At 42.9% G+C, this 14,051-nt stretch overlaps 1 protein-coding gene across 2 annotated transcripts in view; it reads left to right on the top strand.

Annotated features, from left to right (window-relative positions):
• Window positions 1–5,136, top strand: part of ABHD6 (abhydrolase domain containing 6, acylglycerol lipase) — a 47,424-nt gene extending 42,288 nt beyond the window's left edge. For both annotated transcript variants that reach the window (XM_043977640.1, XM_043977641.1), the window contains 3 exons: window positions 1,655–1,709; window positions 1,906–2,006; window positions 3,785–5,136. In XM_043977640.1, coding sequence (XP_043833575.1) covers window positions 1,655–1,709; window positions 1,906–2,006; window positions 3,785–3,961 — 333 coding nt within the window. In that variant the 3' untranslated portion in view covers window positions 3,962–5,136. The remainder of the gene's footprint in view (window positions 1–1,654; window positions 1,710–1,905; window positions 2,007–3,784) is intronic.
• The last annotated feature ends 8,915 nt before the right edge of the window (window positions 5,137–14,051 follow it).

Genomic DNA, 14,051 nt, shown 5'->3' with positions numbered 1-14,051 from the left:
GAGCCCCCAGCTCAGCTCTCTTGCCATCACAGAATCTTGCCTCCTCAAGCTTGGTAAGTCTTCTGAACACCTGGACTGGAACCAGACTAAGGCATTTGCATTTCAAATTGAGAGCAGGGGAGAGGTCACCTGAGACACCATCTAATGGGGTCGCCATCTTGGATGTCCTTTGTCACAGGAAGGAAGGTTCCGTGAGTGGGAAGGAAGAGACCACATGTGGTTGTAATGACTATGTTGTCAAGATAAAAAGCGTCATAAAAACCTAAAATGTGCTCTCAGCTTAAAAAAACCCAGGGGGAAGCTAGGTGGTGCAGTGGATAAAGCACCGGCCCTGGATTCAGGAGGACCTGAGTTCAAATCTGACCTCAGACACTTGACACTTACTAGCTGTGTGACCTTGGGCAAGTCACTTAACCCTTATTGCCCCCCCACAAAAGCTAGGATTTTTTAAAAACCCAGTTAATTTTATAAAGTTTTTAAGACAGGAGCCCTTGACTTGGGGTCCAAGTAGATAGATTTCAGAGGATCCAGGAACTTGAATAGGCAGAAAATGACATCCTTATTTTCCCTAACTTATGATTTACATTATCATCTCATATTTTTTATTTTATGCATTTAAAAGCATGATTCTGAGAAGGGGTCCATGCACTGCTACAGGGGTCTAAGACACAAACAAGGGTGAAGAGCCTCACCTTAGGATTATCAAGGAAATGCTTATTTAAGATTAGATGGGGGCAGCTAGGTAGCGCAGTGGATAGAGCACCGGCCCTGGAGTCAGGAGTATCTGAGTTCAAATCCGGCCTCAGACACTTAACGCTTACTAGCTGTGTGACCCTGGGCAAGTCACTTAACCCCAATTGCCTCACTAAAAAAAAAAAAAAGATTAGATGAACCTCATTTCAGGGACTTGTCAAAGGGGCATAATTTCAGTTTCTGAGAGCCCCAGACTCCCAGATAATAACCAGAATCTTGTTCTGCATCTCTTTGACTATTCAATGACTTAATATTATTTATTGTGTTTATCATGTTAAAGGTTTATAGCAGGCGTGCTATTGTTAATAGAAAATGAATAGTGCAGTTAAGGAAAGGAGGCAGGTTGGCTGTACTCTACAATGAAAGTAAATCTTTTATCAAGATGAATGATATCCTAAGGGTTTGGTAGGAGTTACAGGAAAGAGTCACAGATTGAGAACATTGATAAAATCACTTTGGTATAAGAGGCATCTTTTAGAGACTAAACTCCTAATGATGTTATATAGCACATAACTGGGCCTGAATGATTCAATTTTGTTAAAAGCAGAGCTTTTAATGGGCAAATCATTTAACCTCTACCTCAGTTTCCTCATCTGTAATATGGGGATAATAATAGCACCTAGCTCCCCGGGTAGTTGTGTGGATAAAAATATAATGAGAATATATATATATATATGTGTGTGTGTGTGTGTGTGTATGTATGTATGTATGTATGTGTGCATGTATGTGTGTGTGTAGTGAGAGAATATATGAGAATATATATATAGCATTTTACAAATCTTAGTGTTCTATAAATGCTAGCTATTATTATCACTCAGCTCAGTTTCACTTCAAAGACCCACATCAGTGAAGATATTATCATAATTGTTTTTTAGATAAATAATTTTTTTTTTCAATTTAGCTTTTACAAGGCCTTGTTGATGTTCGCATTCCACACAATGATTTCTACCGAAAGTGTAAGTAACACTGTTCTTGTTAAAATTGAAGTCTTGGGTTGTTGGCTTTTTTTTTTTTTAAGTGTCTGATGTTGGTTGGAAATCTTTTTGTTGGACCACTATGCAAAAATACCTATCGGGCTGCAGGAGCATCTCCCAGAATAAATGAATCTTGCTATCCAAAAGCGTGTTCATTTGTTTTTCCTTTTCTGAGAAGTGTTTTTGGAAATCGTAAGTGAAAAGTCAAGATACTCACTCCAAGAGAACATGGAGAAGATCCAAGTCCCAACACAGATCATCTGGGGGAAGCAAGATCAGGTATATCTTCCTATATGCTATGTTTGAGTTGGGTGACGTAATTTCTATTCATCTCTCTGAGAGAAATATTCTTTAGGCATAGGCATTTGTTGTAAAGGAACCACACGTTTTTATTTCCTGTGGAGCAGAAACAGAATTGCCCCATGTCAGAATTCAGAATTTGTTATCTACAGGAGGTATTGGACTGGGAACAAGATGTTCCCCGGCCCTCCCCCCCCCCCCCCCCCCTCCTGCCCCAGATATCTCTTCTCTCTTTTCCTGGAAGTTTCTTTAAGGATCTTTTATTTATATTATTCACAGAGTACATCTTAAGAGGAAGGAAATGAGGCCAGGGTAGAGATAATAGCACCTACCTCCCAGGTTTGTTGTGACATCAAATGATGTACTATTTGTAGAATTTTAGTTCAGTGCCTGGCACATAGTAGGTGTCATATCAAGGGCTATTATCAGCAGTACTAAGACTAGGGCCCAAGAGAACTTGAAGTAATAGGCAAAAACCCTCAGCAAGCTCAGGTAAACAGTTTATTGGACCTTGGATCATTTTAATATTATCGATGAAGAAATGATCTGTGAGAAAATGTCTACTATTGGGTCAGTTTCAGATGAGCGTCGCCAGGGACATGATCAGCATGATATCTACGATAGATCCTACAATATGCGCTTAAGAAAATCACAGAATCAAAGAGATGGACAAGACCTAACTTCCCATCTAGTTCTGCATAAGAATCTCTTCTATATCATGTTATGTCTGCATCTGTATCATCAGTATCTGGCACATAATTAACTTTAGAAAATATTTGCTGCTTTTCTAATGACATATTTCATTGATACAAAGAGTGCTGACTGTGGAGTCAGAAACCTGAGTTCAGATCCTACTTCTTATATTTATTACCTGGAGGACGTTGAGCAAATAAATCATTTCAACTCTCCAGGCTTCAATTTCCTCATCTATAAGACGGTAGGGGTGATGGTGGCACTGGGGGCTTGACTAGATTACCTCCGAAGTGACTTCTAACTCTAGATCTGAGATCTGTTAAGGGTTTCAGGTAGGGGGTGGGATGGTTTTTGATTTCAGAAATGTAGATAATGGCTCTCTTATCTGGAATGTGAATGTAGGACCAAGGAACTTCAGAAAGTAGGAGTAATTGTTAATCCAGTTCAGAAAAAGAATGTTTGTGACAAAAATTAAGTAGAGAGGGATTAGTAGAAAGAAAAACCCTTACAAGAAAGAAAACCACTCTTCTGTTTGTTGGCTTTGGGGCTAGAGATCCTGGGTTCAAATCCTATTTATCTTGGTTGTCTTGGGCAAGTCACTAGTTCTGCCTCAGTTTCCTCATTTGTAAAAAGAAGATGTTGAACTAGATGATGTCCCTTCTACCTCTAGATCTGGCATCCCATTGCAAAACTTCTAGTCATGGGGGTTTTGCTGTTCTCTCTTTCCTGGGTCATTTATTTATTTATTTGCTTTTTTTTGTGTGATTTCTCTAGTATAGAAAACTGCTAATTTAAGAGGCAATGAAATATGTTTTGAATGTGATTGATTTCTTTGGTGTAAGGAGGTTCTGGTGAGGGAACTCCTTCTACCAATGCAAATCAGCCTTTTCCCTACAATTTATATCATGAGAAAGTTATTTGGGGTCCTGAAAACTTAAGTGGCTTTCCCAAGGTGATGCAGCCAATAGCTTGTCAGAGGGAGGATTTGAATCTTGGCCTTGTGACTCAGACTAATGAGAATGTGATTAGATCTCCACTTAACCCTGAATTCTTTTGTTGCTCAGGTCCTGGATGTGTCTGGAGCTGACTTGTTGGCCAAGGGGATCTCCAACTGTCAGGTGGAACTTCTGGAGAACTGTGGTCATTCCGTGGTGATGGAGCGGCCCCGCAAGACGGCCAGGCTCATCGTGGAGTTCTTATCTTCTGTGCACAACGCAGCCAACAACAAGAAGCACGACTGAGCTTCCTTTGGGCTCCAGCGCCTCCCTGACATCTGCTCAGATTTCAGAATTCGATGCTCTGTTCGCTTCTCAGGGATCCTGTACCCAACCCACAGGTGAAGAGGTGAAGTGCCAAAATCCCTGCGGAATCCAGAATCACAATCATTTTCTAAATGACTAGCGCCATGGCTCTCTGCTTTCATAAGGAACTAGAGAGGATCTAATTTTCTTTCTTTTAAACAAAGTGGAAAATCAGGTGAAACAAAAGAAATCGAGCCATGGAATACACAGAGAAGTCTTTTACATTCACTCAGTGGACAATGCAGGGGCAGCTTTGTGCCAGCCCGACCCGTAGTGGGCTTTACCCTTCCAGTCTGTGCGAAGCCCGAGACCTTCCTTACTGACTGAGACGTCACAATATTTCTGTTAGAACCTTCCGCCTTGCATGACGACCTGTTGTGATAGGAGACATTCTCACGTTCTGGACACCCAACAAAGTGGTTACTCCTACTTGTGTCTCATTTACTGAAGCTCTATCTGGAGACCTAGACAGGAGAGACATTTATGAGCCGAAGCTCCCAGACCATCTAGTCTAAAATGTTTACAGTTGTCGGAGAGGGGAGAGGTGTCAAGTTTGGGGTCAGCTCTAAGGGCTCTTGTCTTGGCAGGGGACGTGGGTCATCAGTTGAGAACAGACATTGCTGGGGGAATGAAACTCAGGTTGCCGGGCATTCATGTCTCTGGAATCATTCATTTTGAAAGAATTGGGGTCTAATCAGTAAACCAAGCAATAATCCTCTAGGTAATGATGTGAATGATCAAATTAAGGTTCCATCCTACACAAACAAGTGACTTGCTTCTTTTCTATTACCCCATGCTGCTGAAAATCCTTGGATGTAAATGAAGTGTTTATACTCCTGAATTCTATGAATTCTCCGCACAGTCGTGGGATTGATGACAAGGGTTACAGCCATAAAATTTTCCTGAAATGACATAAAAGTCAATCTGATTCGATCAGGACCACATAGGCAATGATTCTATTTTCAAACTCCTAAGTGAGCTCATGTGTTTGTTAAAGGGGAGAAAGATGAGTGTGTTTATAGAAAAGCTGGGTGGCCAGTGTGGGTGATTTCTAAGTCTTGTTTTGTATCCTGGCTGAAATGGTGTGTCTGGAGTAAAGAACAAGCCTATTGAAACTGTGGACTTGCCTCTTCTGTTGTCTGGAAAATGCTCATTCTGACCTGTCTTTCTATATTCTTCTGGAGGAGTGGGAGTTCCCCTTCACTGGTGCAGAGTACCACCTCTTCTCTACACTGAGTTTTTTAACAGTTGCCTGAGGCCCAGGGGGTGAAATGACTGGCCCATGGTCACACAGCATGTAAACACCAGAGGCAGGGGTGGCTAAGCTTTGTGCTACAGTGGAGAGAAAGCACAGGCTTTGGAGTGAGAGGACCTGGGTTCGAATCCCAGCTCTCCCACTTTCTACCTCTGGGCCTCAGTTTTCCCATCCATAAAATGAGAGGCCTAGACCAGATGACCTCCAAGTTCCCTCTTAGCTCTCAATCTATGTAGGACCTTATGACTCCTGATTCTGGATCCCACACTCAATCGCCAAACTGCCTTCCCCGGTCTTACTCCTGGCAAATCTCCCAGGAGGGCATCTTCCGCATGTTGCTTTGAAATAGGAAAACCCTTGGTGTTTATGCTCCAGTTTAAACCTCTGGCCCAAATGTTCTTGGAATCAGCCTCCCATCTTCTCACCCTTTCTTAGGTGATCACATAGCTCTGGGGTTCAGGCCACTCCGGCCCTTGCGATGTCACTTTTCTAATATCACTGGTCCTCTTCAAGATAGCCAGGTGGCGTAGTGGAGAAAGCACCGGCCCTGGATTCAGGAGTACCTGAGTTCAAATCTGACCTCAGACACTTGACACTTAACTAGCTGTGTGACCCTGGGCAAGTCACTTAACCCTCATTGCCCTGAAAAAAAAAAGGTAGATGAACAACAATCCTTTACTTCACAGAATAGGAAGCCTGGTCACACCAGGAGTTTAGAGGCAGTGGTAGGAATGGAACTGAGGCTCCCTGACTCTAAATCCAGCTCTTTCCCCCCATTATATACCTCTCTCTGCTTCCAGAGGGAAACAGAGAAAACATTGGGAGCCTCAGAAAGTTTTTCATGTGGCTTGCCTGTCATGCAGAGCCCTTGGCTGACCCAGCTCAGTATTGCCCAGGCCATGATGAAATTGGAATAGTTTGTAGAACAGATGACACAGCAAAAGCTTGGCCTAGGACAAGGGTCATTTGTGGTTGCCTTGGACTCTGGCCCTTGGGTATCATAGATCTAGTGCAGGAAGGGACTTTAGAAGTCATCGAGTCAACACTCCCTCTTCCATAGCAGAGGAAATTGGAGGTTTGGAGGCTTGTCCAATGTCACACAAGTAATTAGTGTCAGGGACAGAATTTGATCCTGGGGTCTTTTGATTCCAGAATCAGCATTCTTTCCACTAGACCACAGTTCCAGCTATTCTGGGCCCCTCGACTTCCAAGGATCCTCTTTTCTCCAGTTCCAACGAACCCCACCAAGTGTGCTGAATCATATTCTCCCTGTGATAAGGGTCTGACACTTGCGTTATCCATAGGCTGGATTGTCCAAAGTGGGGCTGATCATTTTAGACCAGACACATCAATCCAATGCTGGCCTGGGTAACACTCCTGAGCGCAGCTCAAACCAGATTAAAATGTAATTGGGAACTATTTAACAAAATAGAGAAAAATACAATAGAACATAGATGATGTTAATGTATGGTTTTTGAAGTCAGTCTGCAGCCTGTAGGGATACTTATGTCTGGTTTAATGACCTGGTTCTAGTTGGGTTTGACACCACTGGTTTAGAACTTGAAGTTCCCAGAAAAGTCTTGTTGGTTTGACTTGCTATGTCCAATGCGCAGATTTTGTTTCAAAACATTATCGTTCCTTTGACACAGCAGAGTATAATGGGTAGCAAAGACCACAGAACCCTTCCTGTAGCAATTAACCAAGAACAGTTAAATAAAAGCAGCTGGGTGTGATGGTCCCCTGCCCCTTTACTATGAGATGGGAAATGGTTCCATCATCTGCATTCTGGGACCTAGATTGCAATTAATCCAACTTCAGTCTTCTTTTGGTTTTTCATGTTCATTGTGGATATCATTCTCCTCTCCATCCATCAGTCAATCGATGAGCATTTGATTAAGCACTACTACACACCAGGCACTGTGCTAAGTGTTGGGATACAAAGAAAGGCATCAAGAGTGCCTGATCTCAAGAAGCTTGCACCTTAATTGGGGAAGATACACACCCGTGATTTGTCATCCTTTGTTCTTGCCTCAGTTCATCCATGTCTTCCTTAGGTGACTTTCCAATAGGCTAGCCTTCTTTGAGTTGGCAAGGTTTGAAGGAATTTTCTCTGGGCCTTTTCACGGCTGGGGAAGCTGGCTATCACAGTCCTACACCCACCTCTTGATCTTCCTGACTAAATTCCACAAATCCCAAACCCTGCTAGTGTAGGGATTGTTAACATCCAGACTGAGCTACAAATCTGTAATTGCATCTAATCACTGCCCAAACTATACCCATAATGGAATTCATTTGAGCACGGCTTTATCGAGTCTTAAGTGTTGAGCAAATTCCGCAGGGAACAGTCTTCCACCCCGCTATGCTGTTCTTGTGATTAAAGATATGAACGGAGTGGTTGGGAAACAATTTAGGACAAAGCTCCAAGAAAGGATTTCAGAAGTCTCCATCCATTTCAGTTCTGGCCCTACTGTGTCTAGAAAAGTGAGGCATAGACAGATCCCACCTTCATATCTCTGATTTCAAAAGCAGTTGGATGTTGGGGGAGGAGGTGTGGAAGAGAGCAATGGTCCTTCTGAAAAATTGCGCTGGAGCCTGATAAATAAAGTTTCATGGAAAGTCACAGAATTCTGGAGTTGGAAAGCACCTCGGGGGCCAACAAGCCATCTGAGACATAGCCTTCAGAACATCCTGGGGAATTGCGGAGCTTGATTGGTGGCGGATGGGTTAATTCTTCCAGTTCTTCTTGTCCTTGTCTGAGTAAATTTAGAATGTAAGTTTCCTTCGGACACAGAGTATTCAGTTTTTGTTTTTGTATTTCCCTTAATGCCTTCCCTCTGCTGCTCCAATTCACCCTGTGTATGTCTGCTTGGTGCAGAGTTGTTGGCACGTTGCTTCCCCATTAGATTACGTGCTCCTTGAAGGCAGGCATTGTCTTGCCTTTCTTTGAATCCCCAGTGTGTTTAACACAGTGCCTGGCACATAGTAGGTGCATAATAAATGTTTACTGATTGGCTGATAAATAAAGGAATGTATATATTTGCACAGAGAAGAATGAACTCATCTAGTGCAGAGACTAACCAATGACCTTTTATTATTTTTGTGAACAGGACGCAGAGTGTAAATGTTTGAAGATGCAGAAGTAGGGAGAAGGGGGGTCCATGTGGGGAGGAGTTTGTGAGTAGTGATAGTGATACAAATAATGAAGAATGAAAAGATGCAGAAGACAAACTTCTGTATTCACCAATGTGCCTAGGCAGGTGTGCCCTGTTACTGAATTGATCCTATTTTTCTACCTTCTATTCATTGCCAATCTTCTGGAAACAGCTGTCTACATTCCTGGCCTCCATTTCCCTAGAACCCACTATTTCCCAAACACTGCAATATGATGCACTATTGAAATGACTCCGTTGAATATCACCATTGGCCTCCCTGCTAAATACTAGACTGTAAGCTCTATGAGGTCAGGAAAAAGTGCTAGGAATTGGAGCTGTGATTTCACTGGTTAGGCAAATTCTCAAGTGAAAAAACCCCAATGCCCAAAGCAGGCCACCATCTTCCAGGCATTTCTAGTATTAGAGAATTACCTAGAGCATTCAGAGCTTCAGAGACTTGCCTGGGATCGCGTAGCCAGTATGTGTCAGAAGGAGTATTTGAACCCACATCTTCTTAGCTTTGAAGACAACTCTGTTCACTACCCCACCACTGTCTCTCTACCCATTCACACAAATGCATCTCTGAGAAAGATGTTTTTTTCCACCACTTGCTCTGGGCAATTGTTTTGGTTGCTCACTGTACAAAAATTAAGAGCTATAGTCTTTACTTCCCCTTAATTAGCCATCCTATTCCCAATTTCCATGTTCCCTATACCCAGCATAGTGCTTCTAGTGCTCACCTGCCCTGATTATAGAAATTTGCTATGAAAGGAAAGGAGAACATAGTTATAACAATGTCAAGACTTGTCCCCTGAAAGGCACAGACTGATCTGGCAAATACCATAACAAGGGAAAACTCCCTTAGCTCTATTTGATATCTGACAGCCAATTGTGTAATCATAGGGTATCAAAAGCCAGGCTCAGGACTAACCAAGTGGGAAGATTTCCTATTCAGAAGAAAACAGTGCAATGGAAAAACTGAGTCAAGAGGATCCATGGAAGGTTGTTCCCTAAAACTTTCCCCAGGCACAGACATCCATCTTTAGCAGTTCTCAGATGACAGCACATGTCATTTTCTACTGTTAAGGGCTAAAATTCTAGCTAAACTGTCTAAAATATCTAATGAGTGGTTGCCAATAAATTATAAGCTTTAGCAAGAGTTAGACTTTTAAGCATTTATTAAGGAGAATAAGAATTTGGTAAAGAGAGAAAAAGGCCTAGATTCCTATCTATTAAAGGGAGAGCACATTTCTAGCTCCGCTCTCCACCAGAGTCCAAAGGAAAGAGCCCCAGAGCGAGCGCCAGTCTCTTCCTTCCTCCTCCCACTAGCCCGCGTCACTTCCTGACGCCAAAGAAAAGACTCCTGGTCTTGCCCTCAAAGACCTTCGCTTCATGGGCAGAACTCTTCTACAGTAAGTCTCCAGCAGGTGGCGTCATTCCAATCGTTACACTACTATTGGCTTCCTGACAATTCAGACAACCATCCCTGTTATCAAAACTCAGAACGAGGAGCAGCTAGGTGGCGTAGTGGATAGACCACCGGCCCTGGATTCAGGAGGACCTGAGTTCAAATTTGACCTCAGACACTTAAGACTTATTAACTGTGTGACCCTGGGCAAGTCACTTAACCCCCAATTGCCTCACTAAAAAAAAAAACCCAAAACTCAGGATGATGATAAATTATGGTCCCAACAGTTTTTACTTCAAATAGCAAAATTTCACTAATTGCAACTTAGGGTTTGAATATTATTCATTTTTTCATATTTCCCTAAATAGTTATATTTAATTTATCCTTTACTTATAAATTAAAACTAATCACATTCTAGTTTCAGAAAACAACAGATTCCTGAGAGTTGACTCATTAATATAGTGAAGTTATAACTTTAAACCACCCTATACAATTTGTGTGTGTGTGTGTGTGTGTGTGTGTGTGTGTATGTGTGTGTGTGAGGCAATTGGGGTTAAGTGACTTCCCTAGGGTCACACAGCTAGTAAGTGTAAAGTGTCTGAGGCCGGATTTGAACTCAGGTCCTCCTGAATCCAGGGCCGGTGCTCTATCCACTGGGCCACCTAGCTGCCCCCACCCTATACATTTTAGCAATTTTTATAAGTGTTAGGCAAAATTTTTCAAATGAAAAGTCACTCTTTATTATAGTAAACATTATTATTGTGCTTCAAAACAAAATATGCCCTGTTAAATATTTAACAGTTTTCAAATATTTTAATCACATTCTTTTTTTTGGCGGGGGGCGGGGGGGGGGGGGGGCCGGTGGTGAATGAGGGTTAAGTGACTTGCCCAGGGTCACACAGCTAGTAAGCGTCAGGTGTCTGAGGCTGGATTTGAACTTGGGTCCTCCTGAATCTAGGGTTGGTACTTTATTCTCTGCATCACCTAGCTGCCCCTGGGTGCATTTTCTCTTTAGAAATCTTTATTTTATTTTATTGGTGGGTCAATGAGGATTAAGTGACTTGCCCAAGATCACACAGCTAGTAAGTGTCAAGTGTCTGCGGCTGGATTTGAACTCAGGTCCTCCTGAATCCAGGGCCGGTGCTTTATCCACTGTGCCACCTAGCTGCCCCCAGAAATTCTTCAAGGTAATAGAATCTACCGTCGATGCTAAACACAAGACAACATTCCCCCCCACCCAGAAAAACACAGACAAAATGATAAGACAAAAACATATTTGCTAGCCTTAATTTTTTTCAATGTGCAATCATGAAAAGAGCTAAATTAACCCAAACAGATTATCAGTTGAATCTCTTGCAGGTTTATGTCAGATGTCACATAATTTGATAGCATGCTATTTGGTCATTCTGGCAACTACTGAGAGCATCCCCTGGTCCTATGCTGTCAAAAAGTCCATCCAAGGGGCCACCCACACCCATCCTCCTTCACAACTCCTGGGGGAAAAATAATCTAAAAAGGGGACAGCTAGGTGGGGCAGTGCATAAAGCACTGGCCCTGGATTCAGGAGGACCTGAGTTCAAATCCAGTCTCAGTTGTGTAACCCTGGGCAAGTCACTTAACCCTCATTGCCCAGGGGAAAAAAAAAACAAAACAAAACTTAAACTTAACCCTAAAGTGCCCCACTCCCTGGAGGCAAATTTAATCTAACCTTTATTCATTCTGGCTTCTCTCTGCACAGGTTTCCACAGCATTCATCTCACATTGTTGGCCCAGAGTCTCCCTGCCACAGGTCCTATTCTTCCCACACAACCACACAAATATGTCTCAGTAAGGATATGCTTCCTACCACTTGTCCTTGACAATTTGTTTCGGTTCTTCAGGGTGTAAAATTAATAGCTGTACCTGTTTTCTACTCTTGATTAGCCACTGCTTCCCCGGTTTCCATGTATGTTAATGGCACAGTTATCCTTCAGTTAATTCATATTCAAAATTTGTAAATGGATTCATCTTTATTTTTTCTTTCCTTCATTTCCCCATATTCCAGGTAGTAACTAAGTCTGCAATATTTTCCTTTCAAATATCCCCCCACGTTAGGGTGTGACATATTCCCCCAACTGGTAATATGGCAGCAATTTGAATTCATTCATCTTTCCTCCCCTGTTCCTTCCTCTCCATTTTTATCACCATCACTTTTTTTGGGGGTGGGGGGGCGAGGCAACTGGGGTTAAGTGGCTTGCCCAGGGTCACACAGGTAGTACGTGTTAAGTGTCTGAGGCCAGATTTGAACTCAGGTCCTCCTGACTCCAGGGGCGGTGCTCTATCCACTGCATCACCTAGCAGCCCCTACCACCATCACTTTTATCATTTCAGGCTAGATTACGACAGCAACCTCCAAAATGGTGTCTCTGATTCCAGGCTCTCTTCTTGCTTAACACAGTGCTGAATGTGAGTAGGCACTAAATAAACACCTGTTGTTTGGTTGATTGATTCACAATTTTGCTTAGGCAGGCCTTTTCCCATGGTGCAAGTCCTAAAGTCAAATAGTGACCCCATTTCTAGAAGACAAGCACTTGCCAGAGTAACGAGATTCCCTTGCCCTGTGTGTGGGAAAGCTGATGGACCAGTTGATTGTTTTGTCCTAGGGGAAGGGAGAGGGAGAGCGATAACTTTGCTTCTCTTTTTTAGCAACCTACATTCATTCTCCCTGCGTCTCCATGGGAATATTCTATGAGAACACACCTAATTCGAGGATTCAGGTTTCTGAAGCCTAAGAAGTAAAGAGAAACATGGTAAATCAAGGGAATTCTGTAGAGATAACGTATCTAGATGTTAGCACAGCATGCTATTCTTATGGAAAAGGGTGGAAAGATACAGGTTAGATACCACTAGTTGGACTTGGAACTAGCTAAATGGTTGGATTCAAAGAGCAGTTATGAAGAGTTCAATGTCAACTTGGAAGAATCTAGTGCCCCGAGGATTTGTGCTTGGTTTGGTCAATGTCTTGGGTAAATATATAGATGGTGTTTCTATCAGATTTGCAGTTGATCAAAGCTGGGAAGGGTGATTAACATACTGAATGTCAATCCATATTCAGAAACATTCTGCAGTTAGAACTTAGTCAAATAAGAGGGAATTTAATAGGGAGAAATGTAAAGTCTACACTTGCATTCAAAAAATCAATTGCCCAACTACAAGGTAGGGGGTGTGTGGTTAGATAGCAGTTCATTTGAAAAAGAACTGGGGGTTTTAAAGTTCTGAAAAACCACTTTGTGTCAGCAGCAGTAGGTTCTGGAAACCAAGAAAGTGAGAGTGCTCTTCATCACCACTGAGAGAGCAAGAGTTTCTAGGAATATCCATCAGTCGACCCTGGTCATATGACATCTGGAGTATTGGGTTGGGTCGTGGGTTCCACAAAAGGACATTGATCAGTTGAGGACTGTCCCAAAGAAGGTAACCAGGGTGGCAAATCACTTTACTTCTCTGGCTACGTTTTCCTCATCTGTAAAAGGAAAGATGGGACTAAATGATCTCTCTGGTCTTGTCCAGCTCTAAATGGATGGAAGGAACTCCATTTCAAGACAGATAAGGATCTATTGAAGGAATTAGGCTTTTAGCCTGTAGATAAGTTAGGGGAGTGATCCATAACAGGTGTAACAAGTATCTGAAGCACTGTCACAAGAAGAGGGATCAGGCTTGCTCTGTCTGCCTCCAAGGGGCTGACCTAGATGGAAGCTGTAAGGAGACAAATGAAGCCCTGAGATGGGATAGGATGTGGGGAGGTCCCTCGCAGGAAATCTGACAGCCTTGGCACCTGGATGACAGGAGAAAAACCCCATGGGGTGGAACCCAACCGAATCCCAAGGGAGGAGAGAAGCAGATCAAAGGGATTCAGGTTTGCTGGGGGTTCCAGTAGAACAGGCATCATGGGAGCCTAGACTGGTCTCGGCAGGTCTATATCTCCTCAGGGCCTTGGTGGATGAAGCAGTTGGCAGTGTTAGGTGAGAATGCCTAAGAGAGGCCATTGCCAGCCCGGGTCAGGAATCTGTGCCAGGAATCAATTGTAGTTTGTAAAGGATTTATGCCTTAGAATGCCAGACATGGAGTCCAGAAAACCTGAGGAAGCCACAGAAGAGTCATGTCTGAATCTTCCCTCAGGTATTTACTAGCTGTATAATCCTGAGCAGGCCACTTTCTCTCTCTCAGCCTCAGTTTTCT

This window comes from Dromiciops gliroides, chromosome 1 (genome assembly GCF_019393635.1).
Source record: "Dromiciops gliroides isolate mDroGli1 chromosome 1, mDroGli1.pri, whole genome shotgun sequence".
NCBI lineage: Eukaryota > Metazoa > Chordata > Mammalia > Microbiotheria > Microbiotheriidae > Dromiciops > Dromiciops gliroides.
Note: the sequence above shows the minus strand (reverse complement) of the source record. Positions and strands in the feature narration are given on the sequence as shown.